The sequence below is a fragment of the Pseudophryne corroboree genome, chromosome 6 (genome assembly GCF_028390025.1).
Source record: "Pseudophryne corroboree isolate aPseCor3 chromosome 6, aPseCor3.hap2, whole genome shotgun sequence".
NCBI classification, from domain to species: Eukaryota; Metazoa; Chordata; class Amphibia; order Anura; family Myobatrachidae; genus Pseudophryne; species Pseudophryne corroboree.
The window spans coordinates 117149481-117170611 of NC_086449.1; the positions used below are offsets into that span (position 1 = coordinate 117149481).

Consider the following 21131-nt stretch of genomic DNA (forward strand, 5'->3'; position numbering starts at 1 on the left):
AGGAAGGCCTCCAAGTCCTGATTTACCCTCTCAGTTTGACCATTGGTCGGAGGATGGTAAGCTGTAGAGAACTTTAATTTGACTTGGAGAACTTGACACAAACTTCGCCAGAATTTGGCTACAAATTGTACTCCTCTATCAGAGATGATCTCCTCGGGAAGACCGTGTAGTCGGAAGATCTCTTGAATGAATACTTGAGCCAACTTGGAAGCTGACGGAAGACCGGTGAGAGGAATGAAATGTGCCATCTTGGTAAACCGGTCAACCACTACCCAGATGGTGTTAAACTTGTTGCACATAGGCAGATCTGTAACAAAGTCCATTGACAAATGGGTCCACGGTCGACGGGGAACAGATAATGGAACCAGTTGCCCCGCAGGCGACTGGCGGGATACTTTGTGTTGAGCACACTTTGGACAAGATGCAATAAACTCCATGACGTCCTTCTTCAGAGTTGGCCACCAATAAGACCTAGAGATAAACTCAAGGGTTTTCTGAATGCCTGTATGTCCGGCAAAGCGGGAAGCATGTGCCCAATGCATGAGCTTCTTCCTTAACACCGGCTTCACAAAACTTTTCCCTGGTGGGGCGTAGAGTCCATCCTTACCGTGGAGAATGCCAACGGATTGATAATAGGATGCTTGTCAGAAGACTCTGACTCATTTTCTTGCTCCCAAGAGCGGGAAAGGGCATCGGCCTTGCGATTCTGAGAGCCCGGACAGAACTGGAGTTTAAAGTCGCACCTGGAAAAGAAAAGTGCCCATCTGGCCTGACGAGGATTAAGACATTGTGCGCCTTTCAAATATAAAAGATTCTTGTGATCGGTAAGTATAGTGACCGAATGAGAAGCTCCCTCCAGCAGGTACCTCCACTCCTCCAGAGCGAGTTTGATTGCCAGCAACTCCTGATCGCCAATGGCATAGTTGCGCTCAGCTGGGGAGAACTTCCGGGAGAAGAAACTGCAAGGATGTAGATGACCATCTTTAGCTCTCTGGGAAAACACCGCCCCTACTCCAACGGAAGAGGCATCCACCTCAAGGATGAAAGGAGAATTGATGTCGGGCTGTTTCAAAACCGGAGCATAGATGAATTGTTGCTTTAATAGATGAAAAGCTTGCATAGCTTCTTCAGACCACTTGGACGGATTAGCACCCTTCTTGGTCAACGCAGTGATAGGCGCCACAATGGTGGAAAAGTCTCGTATAAACTTTCTGTAGTAATTGGCGAATCCTAAAAACCTCTGGACCCCTTTGAGGGTTACAGGTATCGGCCAATTCTGGATTGCTTGTAGTTTCTCAGGATCCATTTCTAGTCCGGAACCGGACACAATGTAGCCTAGAAACAGAATGGACTTGACTTCAAAAACACACTTCTCTAATTTGCAATAGAGATGATTGACACGGAGACGGGACAGAACTTCCTTTACCCAGAAACGATGTTCCTCTAGATTATTGGCAAAGATAAGTACATCATCTAGATAAACAACGACATGACGATATAAGATGTCTCTGTAGATCTCGTTCACGAAATACTGGAAGTAAGCTGGAGCATTACTTAATCCGAAAGGCATGACAAGGTATTCATAATGTCCATCACGGGTGTTAAAGGCGGTCTTCCACTCGTCACCCTCTCGGATCCGGATAAGATTGTAGGCACCCCTCAAATCCAATTTCGTGAAGATGGTTGCTCCACTAACTCTATCGAAGAGTTCGGTAATCAAGGGTAAAGGATATCGGTTCTTGACGGTAATGTCGTTCAAGCCTCTGTAGTCGATGCATGGCCGCAGGCCACCGTCTTTCTTCTTAACGAAGAAGAAACCTGCGCCAGCTGGGGAGGAAGAAGGTCGGATGAAACCCTTCGCCAGATTCTCCTTAATATATTCTTCCATGGAATGCGTCTCTGGTAAAGATAACAGATAAGTTCGGCCTCGAGGTGGAACCTTCCCTGGGATGAGATCGATTGGACTGTCCCATTCTCTATGAGGAGGAAGGATATCAGCAGAAGCTTTACTGAACACATCCGTGTAGTCTTGATACGGAGGAGGTGGAACATCAGACGACCTGGAGGAGGAAGAACAAACAGGGAGTACTTTGGACAGACAGGACTCAGTACAGGAAGGACCCCATGCCAGTATTTGCGTAGTCATCCAGTCAATAGATGGGTTATGGAGACGAAGCCATGGAAGGCCCAAAACCACTGGATGTGTGGCTCTTGGAATCACCAAAAAGGAAATAAATTCTGAATGAAGAACTCCTACTCTCAGACGAACTGGTAGAGTTCTTAAAGAAATAACTGCGTCAAAAATCTTACTGCCATCCACAGCATTTAAAGAAATGGACGAGGAAAGTCTCTCAGTGGGTAGGGACCACCGCTTAACATATGCTTCAGTTATGAAATTCCCAGCTGCTCCGGAATCTAGGAGGGCAATGACGTTCCTATAACGTTGAGCAATTTGAAGCGAGACTGGGAGATTACAATCATGAGGAGATGGAGAGGAGAGCATTACTCCTAGCCGGCCCTCTCCTTGGCGAGCTAGGACTTGAAGTTTCCCGGACGTTTGGGACAGGCATTGATTGCATGAGACGGAGCTGCACAGTAAAGACAGAGGGACTCAAAAAGACGTCTTCAACGCTCAGCTGGAGATAGACGGGAACGACCAATGTGCATGGGCTCATCTTTGGATGGAGACGGTTGACGAGGAGGAGTAGCAGAAGATTTTGGAGTAGAAGACCTTCCCCGCTCAGTTGCTCTTTCTCTAAACCGTAGATCAACGTTTGTACATAGAGATATTAGCTCATCCAACTTAGAGGGCAAGTCTCTGGTAGCTAATTCGTCCTTGATGCTTTCTGATAAGCCGTGCCAGAATGCAGCATACAGGGACTCGTTGTTCCACGCCAGTTCGGATGCTAGGATCTTGAACTGTATTAGGTACTGTCCCACAGTACGCGCTCCTTGGCATAAACGGAGAATCTCAGACGAAGCTGAAGTTACCCGGCCTGGCTCGTCGAAGATGCGCCTGAATGTCGTTACAAAGTCAGTATATGAGGACAACAGGGTATCGGATTTCTCCCATAAAGGTGATGCCCAATCAAGGGCTGAGCCACTGAGGAGGGAAATGATATAGGCAATTTTAGTGCGATCACTAGGGAAACTGCCAGGTTGTAGCTCGAAATGAATTTCACATTGATTGAGAAATCCCCTGCAAGATCTTGGAGATCCACCAAATTTTGCTGGCGTTGGAAGATGAAGACGTGGAGCAGAAATGGGCAAGGTGGGTGGGGTTACAGCTGGTGTCACTGTGGTGGACGCACCGGACGCGCCTGATCCACGGAGGGTTGTTTGGATCCCATCCAGCCGAGTAGAGAGATCCTGGAGACAGCGGATGATGTAGCCTTGTGCAGCCTCCTGATGTTCGAGTCTGGCTGCCAGTTCTTGCATCGGCCTGGCCGCTTGATCCTGGTCTCCGGCTGGATTCATATGGTCAGTGCTTACTGTCACAACTGAGGTCCTGAGCTGACGGGAGGAAGCCTCAGTTGTAGGGGCTGAGGTGAAACTAAACTTGGGAGGTTTAATCAGACCCCTAGACATGTAAGTATGGTGTAGGAAGATTGCCCGAAGGCGTGACCATGATAACCAGGATTTAAAAGTCAATAAAAGTTTATTAACAGAACTCTGTATTCACAGCAGTGGTAAATGAATATAGATATGCAGTAGATAAAATAAAACAGTTCCTGGATCACTATAAGCTTGGCAAGAGCCACAGGGTACTGGTAGGATAAGGTACAGTTCTTAATGTCCCAGTGATGGAATGTCCTTACCAGACCCGTCCGTGGTAGTGAGAGTAGCCGAGGAACACACCAGTAGATGTAGCACTTGAAGCTGGTAACACTGTAGCTGAGAGGACTGCTGTGGATGCTGGATGGAACCAGCCAGGTGTTGAAAACACGGAGTGGATGCTGGATGGAACCAGCCAGGTAGATAACACGGAGTGGATGCTGGATGGAACCAGCCAGGTAGTAGAATGAAGCTAGGGAGCGAGGATATAGGAAATGATGATATGCAGGTACCGATGGGTTGCGGATACCGCTGGTATGTAGGTATCCGCTGGAGAAGCACCGGCACTTGAAGAAAGCTGAATACTGCTTGAAGCTGACCGCTGGAAGCAGATGGATCTGTAGCTGGAAGCTGGAGTAGTCATAGAAGACTGCAGAGTCAGGCTGCACCACAAGGTGGTAAGCTGGTGCGGGTCTCTTAGTGGTAACTGGAGACAGGAGCTGGAAACCTGGAACAAAATAACCACAGGAGAGAGAGAGACTGGAAACAAGGTTTGACAACCAAAGCACTGACGATTTCCTAGTGCAGGCTCAGTCCCTTTATACCCTTAGGTGTAAAGGGATTGGATGACTTAATTATACAGACTTCAGCAGAGCTATGGATTGGAGGTCAGGATCATGTGACTGGAACTAAGATGGCTGCGCCCATAGCGGCCTGTGGAGGGAAAGCTGTTTGTATTCACCACATGGAGATTCCTCTGTAATGGCGGCGGTGAACATAGAGAACGCCGACTTGCGTCTCAACCTTCAGCATGGACGGCCGCGGCTGCAGTAGGTGAGGAGTGCCACATACCCTGTATGCATTAGGAATATGGAGATGATGCCCCGAGGCCCCGCCGGCAGGTGACGCCATGCCAGTCGCCCGGGCATTGAGGAAGAATATCCTCGGATCAGCAGAGATAAGATATGACGTATGAATGCTTGCATCACAGCTGGGAACCAGGCCTAGGACGCTGGGACAGCCTTAGGAGACACCTGAAAGGTAAATAATGGCGTCCAGATACCCGGATCGTGACAGCGTGCCTCCAGATTTGTATTTGTACCATCTTTATTCTGCTGGAACATCTTGCTGTATGCTGTTGCCCCTAGCAATAGGGAAGAGTCTTTTTTAAGGCTATTATTGAGCAAATAAACATCTCATCTGCCTCAAGAAGATTGCTTCATCTTGTGACCTACAGGGTTATGCCAAACATAGCCCCGTCCTCCGGCTGTCCAGGGAAGCACCTAACGTCTCCTAGTTCCACCTTCCGCCAGCTACCGGTAGAGGCATAGCAAGTGGCTAGTGGGGATTCGTCAACACCACACAGGTGTGGTAAGGCAGTGCGTCGGCACATACAGAGCAGAACCGTGGTTCCAAACGCCACGGCAGGTTAGGAGTTTGGTGGTGGCAGCATAAACCCGCCCACAACGCAGTGGGTGGAGTCAGTAACAGGCGGTTACTGACGGTAAGCGGGAATCCCCTATGTGGTCAGGCCTCGTGTGACCTGACCCTCCATTCTGTGCGCAGGAGACGGGATGCGAAAGCGGCGAGTGCTCTCGTACGGGACCGTCCTGTCACAGGCGGACATTATGGCTGTAGTGCCTCACCAGCCTCTGACCTCACCGCAAACTAAAGAAGTCGGCCTCCTACCCTGTGGGGTCACCCAGGTGGAGGCCTGCACCATCAGGCTGATGGCTTGTCGTTTGATTTGGAAGGCGGCCCTCTGGTAGCCCAATGCTTTTTTGACTTACCAGACTTGTTGTATTGGGGCTGCTTGCGACCTCTTTTCCCCCTAGCTTTTCCTTGAGACCAAAAGGGCCGAAAAGCCGGAAATTTAGGTTTGAAGTTGTATGTGGAAGGAAACTTGACCTTTTTGGAGTCTGCTTCTGACTCCAGAATATCTGTCAATTCTTTACCAAAAAGAATATTTCCAGAAAAAGGCAAATATTCCAAAACCTTCTTAGGTTCTGAATCAGCTATCCACGTACGTAACCAGACTGCTCTGCGAGCAGCTATTGTTGAAGCTGATGCCCTGGAGGCAATAGTACCCATATCTAAAGCTGCTTCTTCCAAGAATATTGCAGCCTGTTTATATGAGTTATATGGGATTTTAGCTCTCTAGAAGCTACAGAAAAATCCCCCTCTAATGTATCAGCCCAGGCAGCCACTGCCTTTGCCATCCAAGCTGAAGACATGGCTGGCCTTATGACTGACCCAGACAGGGAAAATATGGTTTTTAGAAACCCATCCACTCTCCTATCTGTGACATCATTTAATGATGTTGAAGGCAAAGATAATATAGATTTTTGCGCTAATCGAATAACATGCTACTTTAGGAGCCACCTCCCTTTTTAAACAATCCCCAGCTGGAAGAGGATAATTGGAATCCCATTTTTTAGGAATTCTAAATTTCTTAATGGGTGTAGCCCAAGCCTCTTCCATGATTTCCGTCAGCTGATCTGACCCTGGAAACTCGGTTTAAACTGTTTTGGGATGTTTAAACACAGGTGCCTTGGTTTTTAACACAGGCTCTGCTGAATCCTCTAAGAATAGAATGCCTTTCATTGCTTTCATTAACTCAGCTATATCCTCTGAGCTGAGACCTTCTTCTTCCTCTTCGTATGCCGAAGTAGAATTAATTGAGCTTTCATCCTCCGATGAATCCTCCTCTGCCTCATGTGTAGCCTGTAAATGGTGAAGATTTACTTACCATCGGTTTATCAGCTTGTTTCTTTTGAGAAGCTGCTGGTGGAAGTGATATACCTTAGGTAGGGAGCTGCATGTAAGGGTTAATAGTGTAACCTATTCCTGGTACAGAAGCTGTAGGAATTATCCGTTCAGCTATACTGGATAAGGTCTGTGCAAACATAGCCCAAGGTGGATCTATCTGTACCTGACGTTGTACCTGGATTGCCTTGTATTTTGCTGAAAACTAAAACAATTTGCACACAAACCATCCTGAACCAAATCCTGAGAAGATAATAGAGTTTTGCAAGACAAACATGATATGAGTGTTGGTGTTGCTGTGAGTGTACCTTCCTCACCCTTGCCACTCTTAGACATGATAAATAATCAGCACTTTCACAGTGTACTACACAATTTGTTACTGTAATCATTTTAAACTTTCTAAAGTGACATACAATCTGACCCTACCCATGCACCAGCATTGAGGATCAGAAAAACAAACTGACAGACATATAGTAAAGTCAGCTATCACACTAGCAGTCAGTCACATGTTATACATTAGTATAATTAGCAATATGAGCACATCATTAACTACAAACACATTTTTAAGTACAGTATGTAAGAGAACATATTACTGATCATGTTTAAATGGATCTGACGTATTCAGACACAATGCGAAATAAACAACAGTAAATGTATAAAGACTCATATGCAATAGGCACTTATCTAACTATTCATACTCAAAAGGTAGATAGAGATTTAGTGCTGTATAACCCGTACTCATTAGAGTGGGCTACAGGGAGTATCAGCTCGCTTCCAGGATCGATCAATACGTTAGCGAAGGCTAAGTGGATCCAAATGCTACTAGTGTACACTGCCGCTCCATGAACCTATAGTGAACACAAACACTTCAGTGAACACAGATGCACCGGTCACACAGCCGCATATGCTGCGACCGGGTCCCCTCGTGCACAGCAACTGGGAAGGAAGCGAGGAAACAGTTCTAGGCGGGAGACTCGGGGGAAACTGGTCATGAACCAGGGGGATGGGCGACCAGGAGAGCGTCTGACTCCCCCTGCTGACATCAACCCTAGGGATCGCGGCCTCATGCTATTCCTGAAGCCTATGATCCCTAAGGCCTAGCACTGGTGCACCCGTGGTGGCAGCCGCCTCAGCTACTGTTTGGTAGTCTCCTCCCAAAACAGTGCACTGTGTCCGTATTCCATCTAGCTAAGCGGAACCGATGCCTGACCTTCTTCCCGTGCTCCGGCCACAGCCTGTTAACGTCTGCTGGACATGCTAGACACAGACGCCCACCGAAACAGCACTGTACTTGTGGGTAAGCATAGTCCCGGCGGAGAGTTGTTGGAGCAACTCTTTCTAACATACGTATAAGACACTGGTTAGAAAGATCACTCAAAAAACTGTTATCTTCAGTCACCGTTTCCCCCTTCACTTTGGCCGTCTCCTATATCCATGGCTGCGGCGATCAGAGCTTCTTTGCATGCGCAGAAACTCATTCATGCCGGAGCCGCGCAGTGAAGAGAGTCTGCTGGCTGCTGCCCTCAAGGCAAATGACCATGGGCAGCGAGCGCACCAAGGGGCCAGGTATCCAGGGCCTGGCAAACAGTGTACTAGCACGGGGCGCCCTGGAGCAATATATCCCTTGATCACCAGCAGCCTGTAGGAACTGGAATCGCAACTGGAAGCATATGTAGGTTATGGCCGGCGGTGGCTCTGATCACCCGTGAGTGTGTCTAACTTTGCAATGCGTCCTCTCCCTGCACACTGTATAAGACGAGTCTGTGCTATGATAGGAGGTCAGGGTTTGGTTTCCTAGTAGAGCTGCAGGGAAGTTATTCCTGATTCCTCCATGCAGCCCTCTTCCAGGCTAGGGCAGGTCACACAGCTCCTCTACAAACAATGCGCAGCACAGCCAGAGAGAGTGTGTGTGTGGGGGTGGAGGAGTGGGGTGTTAAAAGTGCAGTTTAAAGAGCTGTTAAGATTCAGTTAGCAGAGATGGGCATTTAGTAGCAGCCAGCAGCAGCATGAGGGATCATTTTGCTCCTCACGGCCACACTACAGCCTGTCTCCTCTATCTCTTGCAGTGACTCTTCGGCTCTCCTTCATCTCTAGCAGTGATTCTCTGGTCTCTCCTATCTCTTGCAGTTTTGCTGTGTGCAGAGGCAGATAGGATGCCACTCTGTCCCCGTTTCACCCGGCGGCAGTGGCTTACACTATACCCACCACTCCCACTCGGTGGCTGTGGCTTGCACTGTGGCCTCCTCTCCCATGGCTGCATATGGGGAATCAAGGGACACACATCATGAGAAGGTGAAATAGTCAGTATCTGTGTAAGTGTGTTTGTGTGTGAGCATCTGTCTGTGTCAACGTCAGTGTGTCAGCATGTTTCTATGTGTCAGTGTCCTCCCCCCCACCACACCAGGACACACAAACACCTTCTCAAACGTTCTCTCTCTATTAAATGCTTGTAATTCTAGGGGATATCATCATTATTATTATTATTATTATTATTATTAATGTAGTTGGGATCCCAGCAATCAGGATGCTGATGCTCAGAAGACCAGCATCGGTATCCTGACGTTACTCAGTATCCCTATGGTCACAATTGCAAATGTAAGTATGAAGGGGAGGGTTAGACTGCAGGAGGGAAGGTTAGGGTTAGGCACTAGGGAGAGGGTTATAGTTACTCGGTGGGAGGAGAGGGTTAGGGTTAAGCTTGGGGAGGGAGTATTAGAGTTAGGCACTATGAAGGGGTATTAAGGTTAGGCTACGGCTGTGGAGGGTTAGGGTTAGGCTGCGGGAAGGGAGGGTTGTGTTTAGGCACTAAGGTGGAGGGTTAGGCTGCAGGTGGGGAGGGTTAGGTGGTAGGGGAAGAAGGTTATTATACTTACTGCTCCCCTGTCGGGATTCTCAGCATCAGGATGCCACTGATAGTCTTCTGACCGCCGTCATCCCGAATGACGGCCTCCCGTATCTATTTTGAGGTCAGTATCACGCAGACTGAGGGAGTAAAAGATTTGTAGGGGGTGGAGGCTGGTCCACATTGTCAAAAGCAGCAGAGAGTTCAAAGAGAATAAGCATACAGTAGTGGCCCTTGGATTTGGCAGCAAGAAGGTGATTGCAAATTTTACGTAAAGGCAGTTAGGCGGTTGTAGAAAATATGCTCAAGGAGTTTAAAGTCAAAAGGTAGATGAGAGATAGGTTGGTAGTTGGATAGAGTGTTAGGATCGAGGGAAGGATTTTTAAGAATAGGGGAGACAAGGGCATGCTTGAGGGCAGAGGGGACAGTGCACATGCCACAATGTGGGTATGGCTCACTGCCATTTCTATGATGGGTACAGTGTATACAGTGCAAACAGTCCTATGGGTCCATGGTCCTACATCACACACATTGCACCCAGGTTCAAATACGTACCTCTCCGGAGTCCCGAGTCAACAATGCAGCTGCGGGGGAAAAGTCACTGGGAAAATGGCTGACGAACCTGTGGAGTAATGTTTAAACATCGGTACATGACGGGTGCAGCATTTCCGGAGATCTGTGCATGCACTGTAGACTCTGGCATAACACCAGAGTTTACGGTGCCATAGATAGGACGGGTTCCACACACAGTCTGCACACGGCTCTCCTCCTCTGTTAATCCACCCCTAGTATAGTTCACAGTACAGGCAGCATGAATACATTTGTTATGTGGAAATTAAATGACCCTTTCATGCCTAGAAATTAGAGTGGGTAATCAAAAGGAATACCACCTAATTGGTTAACTGGCGCTAGATGAGGGGGTTCACCACAGCTGCTAAACAACAAAGGGTTGGTCAGACCCAACCGGTAAATACACAAAAAAGCAAGGTAGCGCTAATGGTCATAAATGTGGAAATTAAATGACCCTTTCATGCCTAGAAATTAGAGTGGGTAATCAAGTCTTCTGAACGTGTTTGGAGGTAGAATACCGTCACTTGTAGGGTTCAATGGCTAGAATAACAATAGCAACATTTTGAATGATATGTCTGGCACGGTGGTGGACTCATCCTAAAAGAATTGGATTGTGGTCAGATTGATCGACAATTGTCATGTCAAAATGCAATATGTCAACAAGGAGGACATGTTGACATGAAGAACTGGCGACAAACCATCCCTGGTGATCTAGTAATGTCTTAACGTCTCCTGTTGGTGGTTGCAGCTCCAGCAGTCACTTAAGGAGCAGTTTCGGTGGCGTTGTCCCTGCTGCGGTGTATCTGTGAGTATTCTACCCCCTATTCCTAATCCTAACCTCTATCCTTAAACAACCCCATCCCGCTACACAGCCTAACCTTTCCGAGAGTGCTTAACCCTAACTGTCGACATCCTCAGAACATTGCATTTAACATGGTGATATTTCATGTGTCGGCATTGTGAACATGTCAACATGTTGAGGATGTGGACATGGTACTTGACAATGGCCCAGATGCATCATCGCTTGGAAAGTGATAAAATGGAGAGTGAAAAAGTACCAGCCAATCAGCTCCTAACTTCCATGTTACAGGATGTGTTTGAAAAATGGCAGTTAGGAGCTGATTGGCTGGTACTTTTTCACTCTCCATTTTATCACTTTCCAAGCGATGATGCATCTAGCCAAATATGTTGAACTTTGTAAACATCAACATGGTTACTGTCAACACTCTGACTAGATATCCTAGGCGGGATAACTCTTCAAATAAAGACTAATATTTTGGGCATATCATCTGCCAGCTTGTTAGATATTATGCAGGGCTTTTGGTCTTTTTTAAACCACACCTTTCAATCTCTCACGAATCCTCTTGTCCCCTCCTAGGCACCCCTCCCCACTCAACTCCCATCTTCCCCTATTCCACCTCCTGTTTCTCCCATCTCCCCCTATTCTACTCCTATTTGCTCCCATTCTTCCATAAACTGCTATTTATTATTGTCCTGACCAGAGGCAAGCATGCAGTAGAGTGGATATATTTTGCAGTTACTGACACATTTTAGGCTGACAGTACCAACACAAACATCCAAGTGCGCCCCTAGGCACGGGCCTTAATGGGAAGCAGGTAGCTTCCCGATTGATGGGATCCTGGTGGTCAATATAACAATGCTGGGATACTGAAGGAGGATGCAATGCCGATGTCTACATACCGACATTGTTCAGGGTGCCAGCATCACATTTACGACAGCCAGCACCAGCATCCCGACCGTCCTCACAGCGGGACGCGAAGGGGGGGGGGGGGGGGGGGGGGTGTCCGGTTTAGGCAGGAAAGTTAGGATTAGGGACCGGGGAGACAGGGTTAGATTTAGGCACTTAGGAGGGGAGGGTTAGGGTCAGGCATCAAGCGGGAAGGGTTAGGCTTAGGCAGCGGGAAAGGGAGGGTTAGGGTTAGCCACAAAGCGGGAAGGGTTAGGGTTAGTCACCCACAAGGGAGGGTTAGGGTTAGGGTAGGGAAAAGGTTAGGGTTAGGAGGATTCATGGGAGTCTATCGGGATTCTAATGCCCGGGATGCCGCTGTCGGTATACTGACAGCCGACATCCCGTCCACCGGCAAAACATACTGGACCCACCTCACTTGTCTAATGGGAAATGCCACTGACTCCCCCCCCTGACACACCAACCGAGTATTGTCTCATAGCAGTCTCAAAGTATTGGGACCATGTCACCATAGCTCTCTTACAGGCACAGCTATCCTGCATACATATACAGAAATGGATAGCTACTTGGATCGTTATATGAACATTTGGGTCAAATACCATCAGCATTCTTCACTACGAGGAGAATTCCAGCCATCATTAACCTGTACTTGGCTCTCCTACATATTCTTCCTAGGCAAGAGTGCAAATCCCTCTGTAAGGCAACCTGCCTGTGCTACTCACCCGGGAGTACAAGAGCCCACACATCACTTTTATGTGTTTTAAAATGCACCCTCCTCTGCACAGATTGTGCCCTAGAGCACCTTCATTATCTGTAATGCCAGTAAGTGAGAATAGTGCCCCGATGGGACCTTTTTGCCTCGTAGAAAAGTAGAGATGTGTTACATGCCGGGCAGATCGAGCCTGGTGTGGGTGAGCTGCCAGCGGCTGTTCCTCACTCCATTTGCAGCGTCTAGGCCAGCAATGACCATAGAGGGTTAGGGGAGTCCTTGTAGTACGGGTGTGGTGCAGAGAGCCAGGTCGCTGGTCCTCTCGTGCCCTATAAAGACTCCTTTTCTGCGCTAGGGAAACACAAGGGGAGAGCAGATTCTTCCTAACTCTCAGACAGGGAAGATTTTACACGGCTGCTCATTCGGCCAATAGGAGCACAGAACGCAACCCTCTCAGCATCCAATCACAGCACAGCTGGCGTCGTATATAAGAAACTTCGTCGTTTTGTTTAGCTTAGTGACTTGTCGTTAGGACGTTGCTGTATTTTGCGCTAACATGGCAGAAACTGCACCACCCGTCGCCGCTGTCCCGCCATCAGAGGGCGCAGCCAAAAAAAAGAGACAGCCGAAGAAAGCCGCAGGAGTAGGGATGGACATCGAAAGCAAACCATCATATGATGGCAATGTTCTACCATTGAAACTTTTGATGCAATGGTTACTAACCATCACATCAAAAGTATTCGATGGTGAAAACTATTTATATGACTAGTTCATGCGCAAAAGCCTGTATTTTCGTTTGCAATGTGGGAATTGGGATCGGGGGCAGGGCCAGACTCTGAGCAACATATTACTTTATCACTGGACATTGTGTGTATAATATACATATATAATATACACACACAATGCCCAATGATGAAGTAACATTGCCCCCTCAGTGCCAAATATACAATGCCCCCACTGTGCCAGATATACAATGCCCCCACAGTGCTAGAGATACATTGCCCCCACTGTGCCAGATATACATTGCCCCCACTGTGCCAGATATATAATGCCCCCACTGTGCCAGATATACAATGCCCCCACTGTGCCAGATATACAATGCCCCCACTGTGCCAGATATGCAATGCCCCCACAGTGCCAGATATACAATGCCCCCACAGTGCCAGATATACATTGCCCCCACAGTGCCAGATATACAATGCCCCCACAGTGCCAGATATACAATGCCCCCACAGTGCCAGATATACAATGCCCCCACAGTGCCAGATATGCAATGCCCCCACAGTGTCAGATATACAATGCCCCCACAGTGTCAGATATACAATGCCCCCACTGTGTCAGATATACAATGCCCCCCTGTGGCAGATATACATTGTCCCACTGTGTGCTCATTGCCCCCCACCCCTTACCGCTGGCTGTTTCTTCTATGTGAGGGGAGGAGAGCGTAGCATAGTGTTTCTCTTGCCCCTCAATTCTCTTTGATGCCCGGTCTCACTCTCCAACGGCGGCGGGGTCTATCTGAAATGATGCGCCGGTTTGTTAGCCAATCAGAGCTCGCGGACCGGCAGCCAATCAGGAGCCGCGGCTGCCGGTCCATAAGCTCTGATTGGCTAGTAAACCGGTGCCTTATTCAGATTGACCGCGCCGCCGCCGTTGGAGAGTGAGACTGGGCATCCAAGAGAATTGAGGGGCAGGAGAGGCACTGCGCTGCGCTCTCCTCCCCTCACACAGAACGAAGCCAGCGGAATGCAGTATTGTGGACGACCCGGTGGTACGGCGTACCGGCTGGGAATTTCTTACAATAATGTGGATGGCAACTTGCTTAGTGCACGGTTTGCTTTGCTGTCTCACATGGGACCAATTCCGATGATTATGGTGTGGAGTTTGTATGTTCTTTCCATGGTTTTGTGTTTTCTCTTGGTTTTTCCCACAGTCCAAAACATACTCAAGCAAGGACTTTGTCCATAGCCCTCCTAAATTATTCCCCCTGAATCTGATCAATGGTGGTGTATAGCTGGAGTGATATAAATATCAGTGAGGTCACTCTGTCTCCTCTGAATCCTCCTGAGCTCCGAGTGTCTGTGGCTTCTGCTGCTGCAGGGTAAGGTCTGGGATCTGATTGGCTCTCTGAGTCAGTGAGAGCCAATCAGAGCTTGCAGTGGGCCCTGTTGCCTAGCAGCAGCCTAGAGAGGGGAGGGGGTGAGGGGTCTGGCTGAGCAGGCTCATGTCTGAAACAGACAGCCTCCAATGGACTTAGGAAGTTTCCCTGATAGACACAGCAGCAAGAGGAGGCATAGCTATTTGGAATTAGAAAAAAAACAAACCACCATCGGAAGAACATCGAATGACTATCATTCGATGGTGAAAAACATCGGGAGGGCACCATTAAATGCTAAAATCACTACCATCGAAACAAAAACATCGATGGTTCGGAAACATCGACCATCGATGTCCATCCCTACGCAGGAGGAGCCAAGAAAAGCGGCAAGTCTTCAGGTCCCAGCGTCTCCGAGCTGATCCTAAGGGCCGTGGCCGCCTCTAAGGAGCGCAGTGGAGTTTCTCTTGCCGCCATGAAGAAGGCTCTGGCTGCCGGAGGCTACGATGTGGAGAAGAACAACAGTCGCATCAAAGTGGGGGTGAAAGGATTGGTGACCAAAGGAACTCTCACCCAGGTGAAAGGCACCGGCGCTTCCGGCTCCTTCAAGCTCAATAAGAAGCAGCTGGAGAGCAAGAAGGCCGCCCAGAAGTCCCTGAAACCCAAGAAACCAGCGGCAAAGAAAGCGGCCAAGTCCCCGAAGAAGCCCAAGAGAGCTCCGAGTGCAGCCAAGAGCCCGAAGAAGGCGAAGAAACCCACAAAAGCGGCTGCTGCCAAAAGCCCAAAGAAGCCTAAAGCCGTGAAGCCTAAGAAGGCGGCCAAGAGTCCGGCCAAGAAGGCGGCGAAGCCCAAAGCCGCCAAAAGCCCGGCCAAGAAGGTAGCTAAGCCCAAGAAAGCTGCGGCCAAGAAGTGATGGAAGAGCCGCCGTAGCAGCCTCGCTTCCTTGTTATCCCCCCAAAGGCTCTTTTCAGAGCCACCCACCCTGTCTCGGCAGAGCTGTAGGCGCACGGCGTGACCAGTTGGGGGCACCCTGTGTACAGATATTGAGTCACTACATAACGTTACAGTTCAGCAGTGTCTCCGTGGGATTTTTGGTTGCTTATTAATAGGTAACGCAGGGTTATTTATTAGCGCTACTGTAGCAAGACTGATCGGGAAATAATACCTGGATGTCCTGCTTCCTACCTCAGGCCGCTCACAATAGCGGCATGCTTCCTTCCTGTGTACTCGAGCATTCACCATTCCCTGTGGTGAACAGTCTGCAGGGTAGCTGCTGAAAAGCAAGTATCATTTTAATGTTTGTTTTGCACTTTCTGAGAACACTAGCTACACAATAACAGGGAGATTGCTATACCAGAAAGAGAACCTCCAGTAGAGACAAATAGATCTGTGCAGTTTCTATCCCCTGTATCAGAGTCGTTAGCAAGTAAGCTTCCCTACTTATTAATTGTTCAAGAGGTCGTTGTAACTGGCCAGCAACAGGATTATATATAGACTACACTTGGAGAAACATTCACAGCTGTGCCTTTATACACTATGCTTGAATTTTAGGACATGTATTCTGTCAGCATGTCATCGTCATAATACAAGTTACGTTTTAACTCTAAACATCTTTTCAAGAGTACCCCGCTACAGCACCTCCTGCGCAGGATATGTACAGTATATTACACCTACATCATTCACCATTTTTCATAAAACAATATCGAATCGATTCCACCTAGACAAACGGAGGCATCATCCAAATGGACATTTATGCTGCTGCCTTTTTCCATTCCAGCATGAGCATGACTAGAATTCTAGATCTATATGGTCTATGCATTGTAAATAGCAACTTCTGGTGTCTAATATTTGAATATCCAGCGAGACGTTGTAGATGGGAAAGAAGTGTATTTCTATCGTTAAAATTGTGGATCTGACTTTGGCAATACGCTTCCCTTGAAAAGCAGCATGTTCATAAAGCTCATTTCAGGAGTACTGTAGGTGGCCCTTAAAAGGGCCTTTTGTTATAGTGCGTTTCGGGAAAGGAGATCATCCGAAGAGAGGAGCCAGATCTTAACCTCCAAAACCATACAGAGTGCGGCCCTGGCGCTTGAGAGCATAGACCACATCCATAGCTGTGACAGTCTTCCTCTTGGCGTGCTCGGTATAAGTGACGGCGTCCCGGATCACATTCTCTAGAAAGACCTTTAGCACACCACGGGTCTCCTCGTAGATGAGGCCAGAAATGCGCTTCACGCCACCTCTGCGAGCGAGACGGCGAATTGCAGGTTTCGTGATGCCCTGAATGTTGTCCCGCAGCACCTTCCTGTGGCGCTTAGCGCCTCCTTTCCCGAGTCCCTTACCACCTTTGCCTCTTCCTGACATCTTCAAACAGCTTGCGAGTTGCAGACAGTAAGAATGAACTGATCGCCTCACAGCTGCCCTTTATGAAGAGGAAGAGCGGACCTGATGGGGGACTTAGAACTCGGAGCGGAGGAGACCTGGGTAGTCCGCCTTTTCTGACCTAGCACACCGCAACACAGTGGCAGCTTTCTATTCGTCATCTCTATTCATTTCCGTGAACACATATCTTATATAAATGCTAAAAAAAATAATTGGATCCATTTGATCCCACATTTCTAGAGTAAAATTAGTATGGGCAAAATAGTTAAAGAAGGTTTTACACCTATATTCAATTAACGAAAAGTAGTGACATTTCATTCTCCCTGAAATGATAAATAATATATTTTCCAAATACATATATAGTGTTTATCGCTATTACGTCGGACCCACAAAAGCGCCTTGGGCTAGGAGGGCGATTCATCGGACTGGCCCAATGAGAGCCGAGCTAAATTCGGCGGGTCAAAACAAGTTAACCGGAGTGGACAATTCAAATCCTGGTAGGGGAACACTCCCCCAATGGCATGCTGCTTCTGATGTGTCCCTCGCTAAAAGTATTCCTGGCACCCAGGCTCGGTTCGCTTCGATCTCTAATTAGCGAGCGCCAGCGTATCAGCTATGTTCTCTCGCCGTCTCATAATATTGTATATTAGGTATAAATAATAATAGTATGTCAATTGGGTCAGCTGAACCGTACCTTAGCGCTCAGCCACATTGCGACCCGGATCACTACTACTCCTCAAATAAACATTGAAGCTGTTTTTATAGCAACGAGCATAACTGGTACGTGTGCGCCTAAACGGGAACCCTGTTGTGTGATGTCATAATGGGCTAGGTACAAGCAGGGGCACCGCAGTTTGCATCCCGTTGTTACTTTTGCAACGATATCATAGTAAACACAGGTCATCTTGAAGACTGACTTTTAACCACCTGTTTATCAAGAATAAGTTGCTTAATAAGTCATCCTGCCTGAGATAGTAGCGATATTCAGCCTCGTCGATATTAACAATGTAACAATCCAGTTTGTATCACTTGAGCCAGACAGAAAATGTTCTAGTCACACAGCAACTAACTACACGGGCAGTGTTTCTGCTGCTCTCTGGCTTTTTAGAAGCCCTGGCATCTGTAGCTTTAACGAGTTCTGTAGAAACTTGATCTACATCTGGAACGTGTTTTACAGTACATGAGAGCGGAGAGAATGCCGCTTTGCAAGCAGTAATCATCAACAGGGGGGTCTGTACTAGCTCGCACACCAGAGGGGAGTTCCCCAGCATCCGACTAACAAGATGCACACGTATAAGGAATGAAGAAACTAGAACACAGCCTAGATTACTGTGATTCAGTCAAATACAGGGAGACAGGACACAGTGCAAACAATAACAGTTACAGCCCGATTAGCGAGGAGGTGGGCGGCTCTTAAAAGAGCCTTTGTGTTCGTGTGGGAGAGGAAGGGGAGATTACTTGGCGCTGGTGTATTTGGTGACGGCCTTGGTGCCCTCGGACACGGCGTGCTTGGCCAACTCTCCCGGCAGCAGCAGGCGCACGGCGGTCTGGATCTCCCGGGAGGTGATGGTGGAGCGCTTGTTGTAGTGAGCCAGGCGGGAAGATTCCCCCGCAATGCGCTCAAAGATGTCATTGACAAAGGAGTTCATGATGCCCATAGCCTTGGAGGAGATGCCGGTGTCAGGGTGCACCTGCTTCAGCACCTTGTACACGTAGATGGCGTAACTCTCCTTCCGGCTCTTCCTACGCTTCTTTCCATCTTTCTTCTGGGTCTTGGTCACGGCTTTTTTAGAGCCCTTCTTGGGCGCCGGAGCGGACTTGGCTGGATCAGGCATTACAGATACACAAGTCTTTCCACGAAACAAAGCAGAGAAAGTCTATCTCTTACACTGCCTGGAGCTGCTTTATTTATAGTCAGCTTATGCAAACGAGGCTTCGCCACTGTTGCCAAACACTATTGGGTAGAAGAATTGTGTGACGTTGTTGGCATCGAAACACCACCCTCCATTTGCTGATTGGTCTGTGCTCGAACTTGAACGGCATTGATTCCTTGGTGCGCAGACCAATCACAGAGCAAGCAGCGGATCCTTTCTGAGTGAATATAAGGGAGGAGGGCGGGTTTAAAAGCATATTATTTCGGAAGCGTTTCAGTCGGTTGGTACTTTGCATTTGTGTCTGCGAACCTAGCAACATGTCCGGAAGAGGGAAACAAGGCGGCAAGACCCGGGCAAAGGCCAAGACTCGCTCATCCAGGGCCGGTCTCCAGTTCCCAGTCGGTCGCGTTCACCGTCTGCTGAGGAAGGGAAATTATGCGGAGCGTGTGGGAGCCGGTGCCCCGGTATATCTGGCTGCAGTGCTCGAGTATCTGACCGCTGAGATTCTGGAGCTCGCCGGAAACGCCGCCCGCGACAACAAGAAGACCCGCATCATCCCCCGCCACCTGCAGCTGGCTGTGCGCAATGACGAAGAGCTCAACAAGCTGCTCGGTGGGGTGACCATCGCCCAGGGAGGCGTTCTGCCCAACATCCAGGCCGTGCTGCTGCCCAAGAAGACCGAGAGCCACAAACCGGCCAAGAGCAAGTAATGTGAGGCTGGCAGCTTCCACCACAGACCCGATGTACCTGACACAACACAAAGGCTCTTTTCAGAGCCACCCACCTCTTCCCTAGAGAGCTGTATATAGTGCCATTGTTTGTATTGTAGCGATATCTGGCTGGCTAGTCGCGCCTTTATTTCCACAGTGACAGGGGGCAGGAATCCTCTGTATTTATACACACGTGCACTTTAGCTTCCATACAACTGCTAATGTGCAAACGCTCCCTTACACTTTAGGTGCTCTGTTCTGTTGTGGCGACGTCTAATGATAGTCCAAAGGTTCCCTTTGCCATCACTGCATGCTGTAAATGAGGCCCCTTTGGCTTATATGAATGGAAAGCAGAGTACTGATCGTATATAGCCGAGCTTGTCCATACGTAAACTCTGCTGTGTGTGCAATTGCTTTACCCTATCACACGGTACAATGAGAAAACAATACCGTGTAATCTGTGCGCTCCTCACTGCAGATGTTTTTTTATTTTGTTCAGCATAATTTTATAAGTGAATGTTATTAGGAACTCTATAACTAGGTTTTAATCAGTTATTGAAACACGTAATAATGATAGTTAGCATTCCTTTGGATTCAGCTCGTTTAGAAAGATTTGAGTGGCTCTGAAAAGAGCCTTTGTGTTGTTGCGTGTATAGGAGTGGCGAGTATCTATGCCCTCTCCCCTCGGATCCTGCGGGCCAGCTGGATGTCTTTGGGCATGATGGTCACCCTCTTAGCGTGGATGGCGCACAGGTTGGTGTCCTCGAACAGCCCCACCAGATAAGCCTCGCTGGCCTCTTGCAGGGCCATGACGGCAGAGCTCTGGAAGCGCAGGTCGGTCTTGAAGTCCTGGGCGATCTCCCGCACCAGGCGCTGGAAGGGCAGCTTGCGGATCAGCAGCTCAGTGGATTTTTGGTAGCGACGGATCTCTCGCAGGGCAACGGTCCCGGGACGGTAGCGGTGAGGCTTTTTCACGCCGCCGGTAGCTGGGGCGCTCTTCCGGGCAGCTTTGGTTGCCAGCTGCTTGCGAGGAGCTTTGCCTCCAGTAGACTTGCGGGCGGTCTGCTTGGTCCTGGCCATAGTTCCTCACCTGACTCACACGAAGAAGCTAAAACCTAGAAGACTGAATAGCTGGCTGCCGGGAACAACTCTATTTATGCACAGTGCTGCTCTGTGATTTGATGAGATAAATACGCCCTTCATCCTGGTTGGCTTAGGTGAAAGCCCGCCAAGAACTTCTCTTCCTCCTATTTTTCATATGAAGACTCCAACGGCCCGCGAGATATTTACACGGTTTCAGCCCCGGCCCCATCTCTAATATACCACACGGCAGTGAAAGAGAAAACGTCATCGTCTCACACAGTGCTGAGTAGCTGCAATGGCCGAGCTAATAGTGTGTACAGAACATAAGCCTTACAATCTATGCGCACTAATTCCAGGGAGGATCATAATATGGCATGGCAGTTAAACAAACAAGAACTCAACAACAACAGCAAAAATAACACAGCTTAGATCAAAACAGCTGCGTGTAATATAATCCTTTGATTATAAAAACATGAATGTTAATTCTAAAGCTACTCCCTATATTGTAGCTAGAACCTGAATGTAGTCAGAACTCCTGCGTGTGCTGGAAACTAATACTAATGAGAAGCAATAAACAGTGTTATGCAATTGTAACTATTCCATTGAAACATTGCTGGA

At 48.4% G+C, this 21131-nt stretch overlaps 4 protein-coding genes across 4 annotated transcripts; 2 read left to right on the top strand and 2 right to left on the bottom strand.

Moving 5' to 3' along the window:
* Nucleotides 1–12925: 12925 nt before the first annotated feature.
* On the top strand, nucleotides 12926–15578 carry LOC134934447 (histone H1B-like). Its single transcript, XM_063929887.1, has 2 exons — nucleotides 12926–13115; nucleotides 14836–15578. The coding sequence occupies exons 1-2, from the start codon at nucleotides 12926–12928 to the stop codon at nucleotides 15375–15377; spliced, it is 732 nt and encodes a 243-aa protein (XP_063785957.1). The 3' UTR covers nucleotides 15378–15578.
* Nucleotides 15579–16516: 938 nt separating this feature from the next.
* On the bottom strand, nucleotides 16517–16828 carry LOC134934449 (histone H4). The gene has a single exon (XM_063929888.1). It carries the CDS (start codon nucleotides 16826–16828, stop codon nucleotides 16517–16519), a length of 312 nt encoding a protein of 103 aa, XP_063785958.1.
* Nucleotides 16829–19037: 2209 nt separating this feature from the next.
* On the top strand, nucleotides 19038–19430 carry LOC134934450 (histone H2A type 1-like). Its single transcript, XM_063929889.1, has one exon. The coding sequence runs from the start codon at nucleotides 19038–19040 to the stop codon at nucleotides 19428–19430; it is 393 nt and encodes a 130-aa protein (XP_063785959.1).
* A 570-nt stretch (nucleotides 19431–20000) lies between these two features.
* On the bottom strand, nucleotides 20001–20546 carry LOC134934970 (histone H3). The gene has a single exon (XM_063930289.1). The coding sequence runs from the start codon at nucleotides 20508–20510 to the stop codon at nucleotides 20100–20102; it is 411 nt and encodes a 136-aa protein (XP_063786359.1). The 5' UTR covers nucleotides 20511–20546; the 3' UTR covers nucleotides 20001–20099.
* Between the last annotated feature and the right edge of the window lie 585 nt (nucleotides 20547–21131).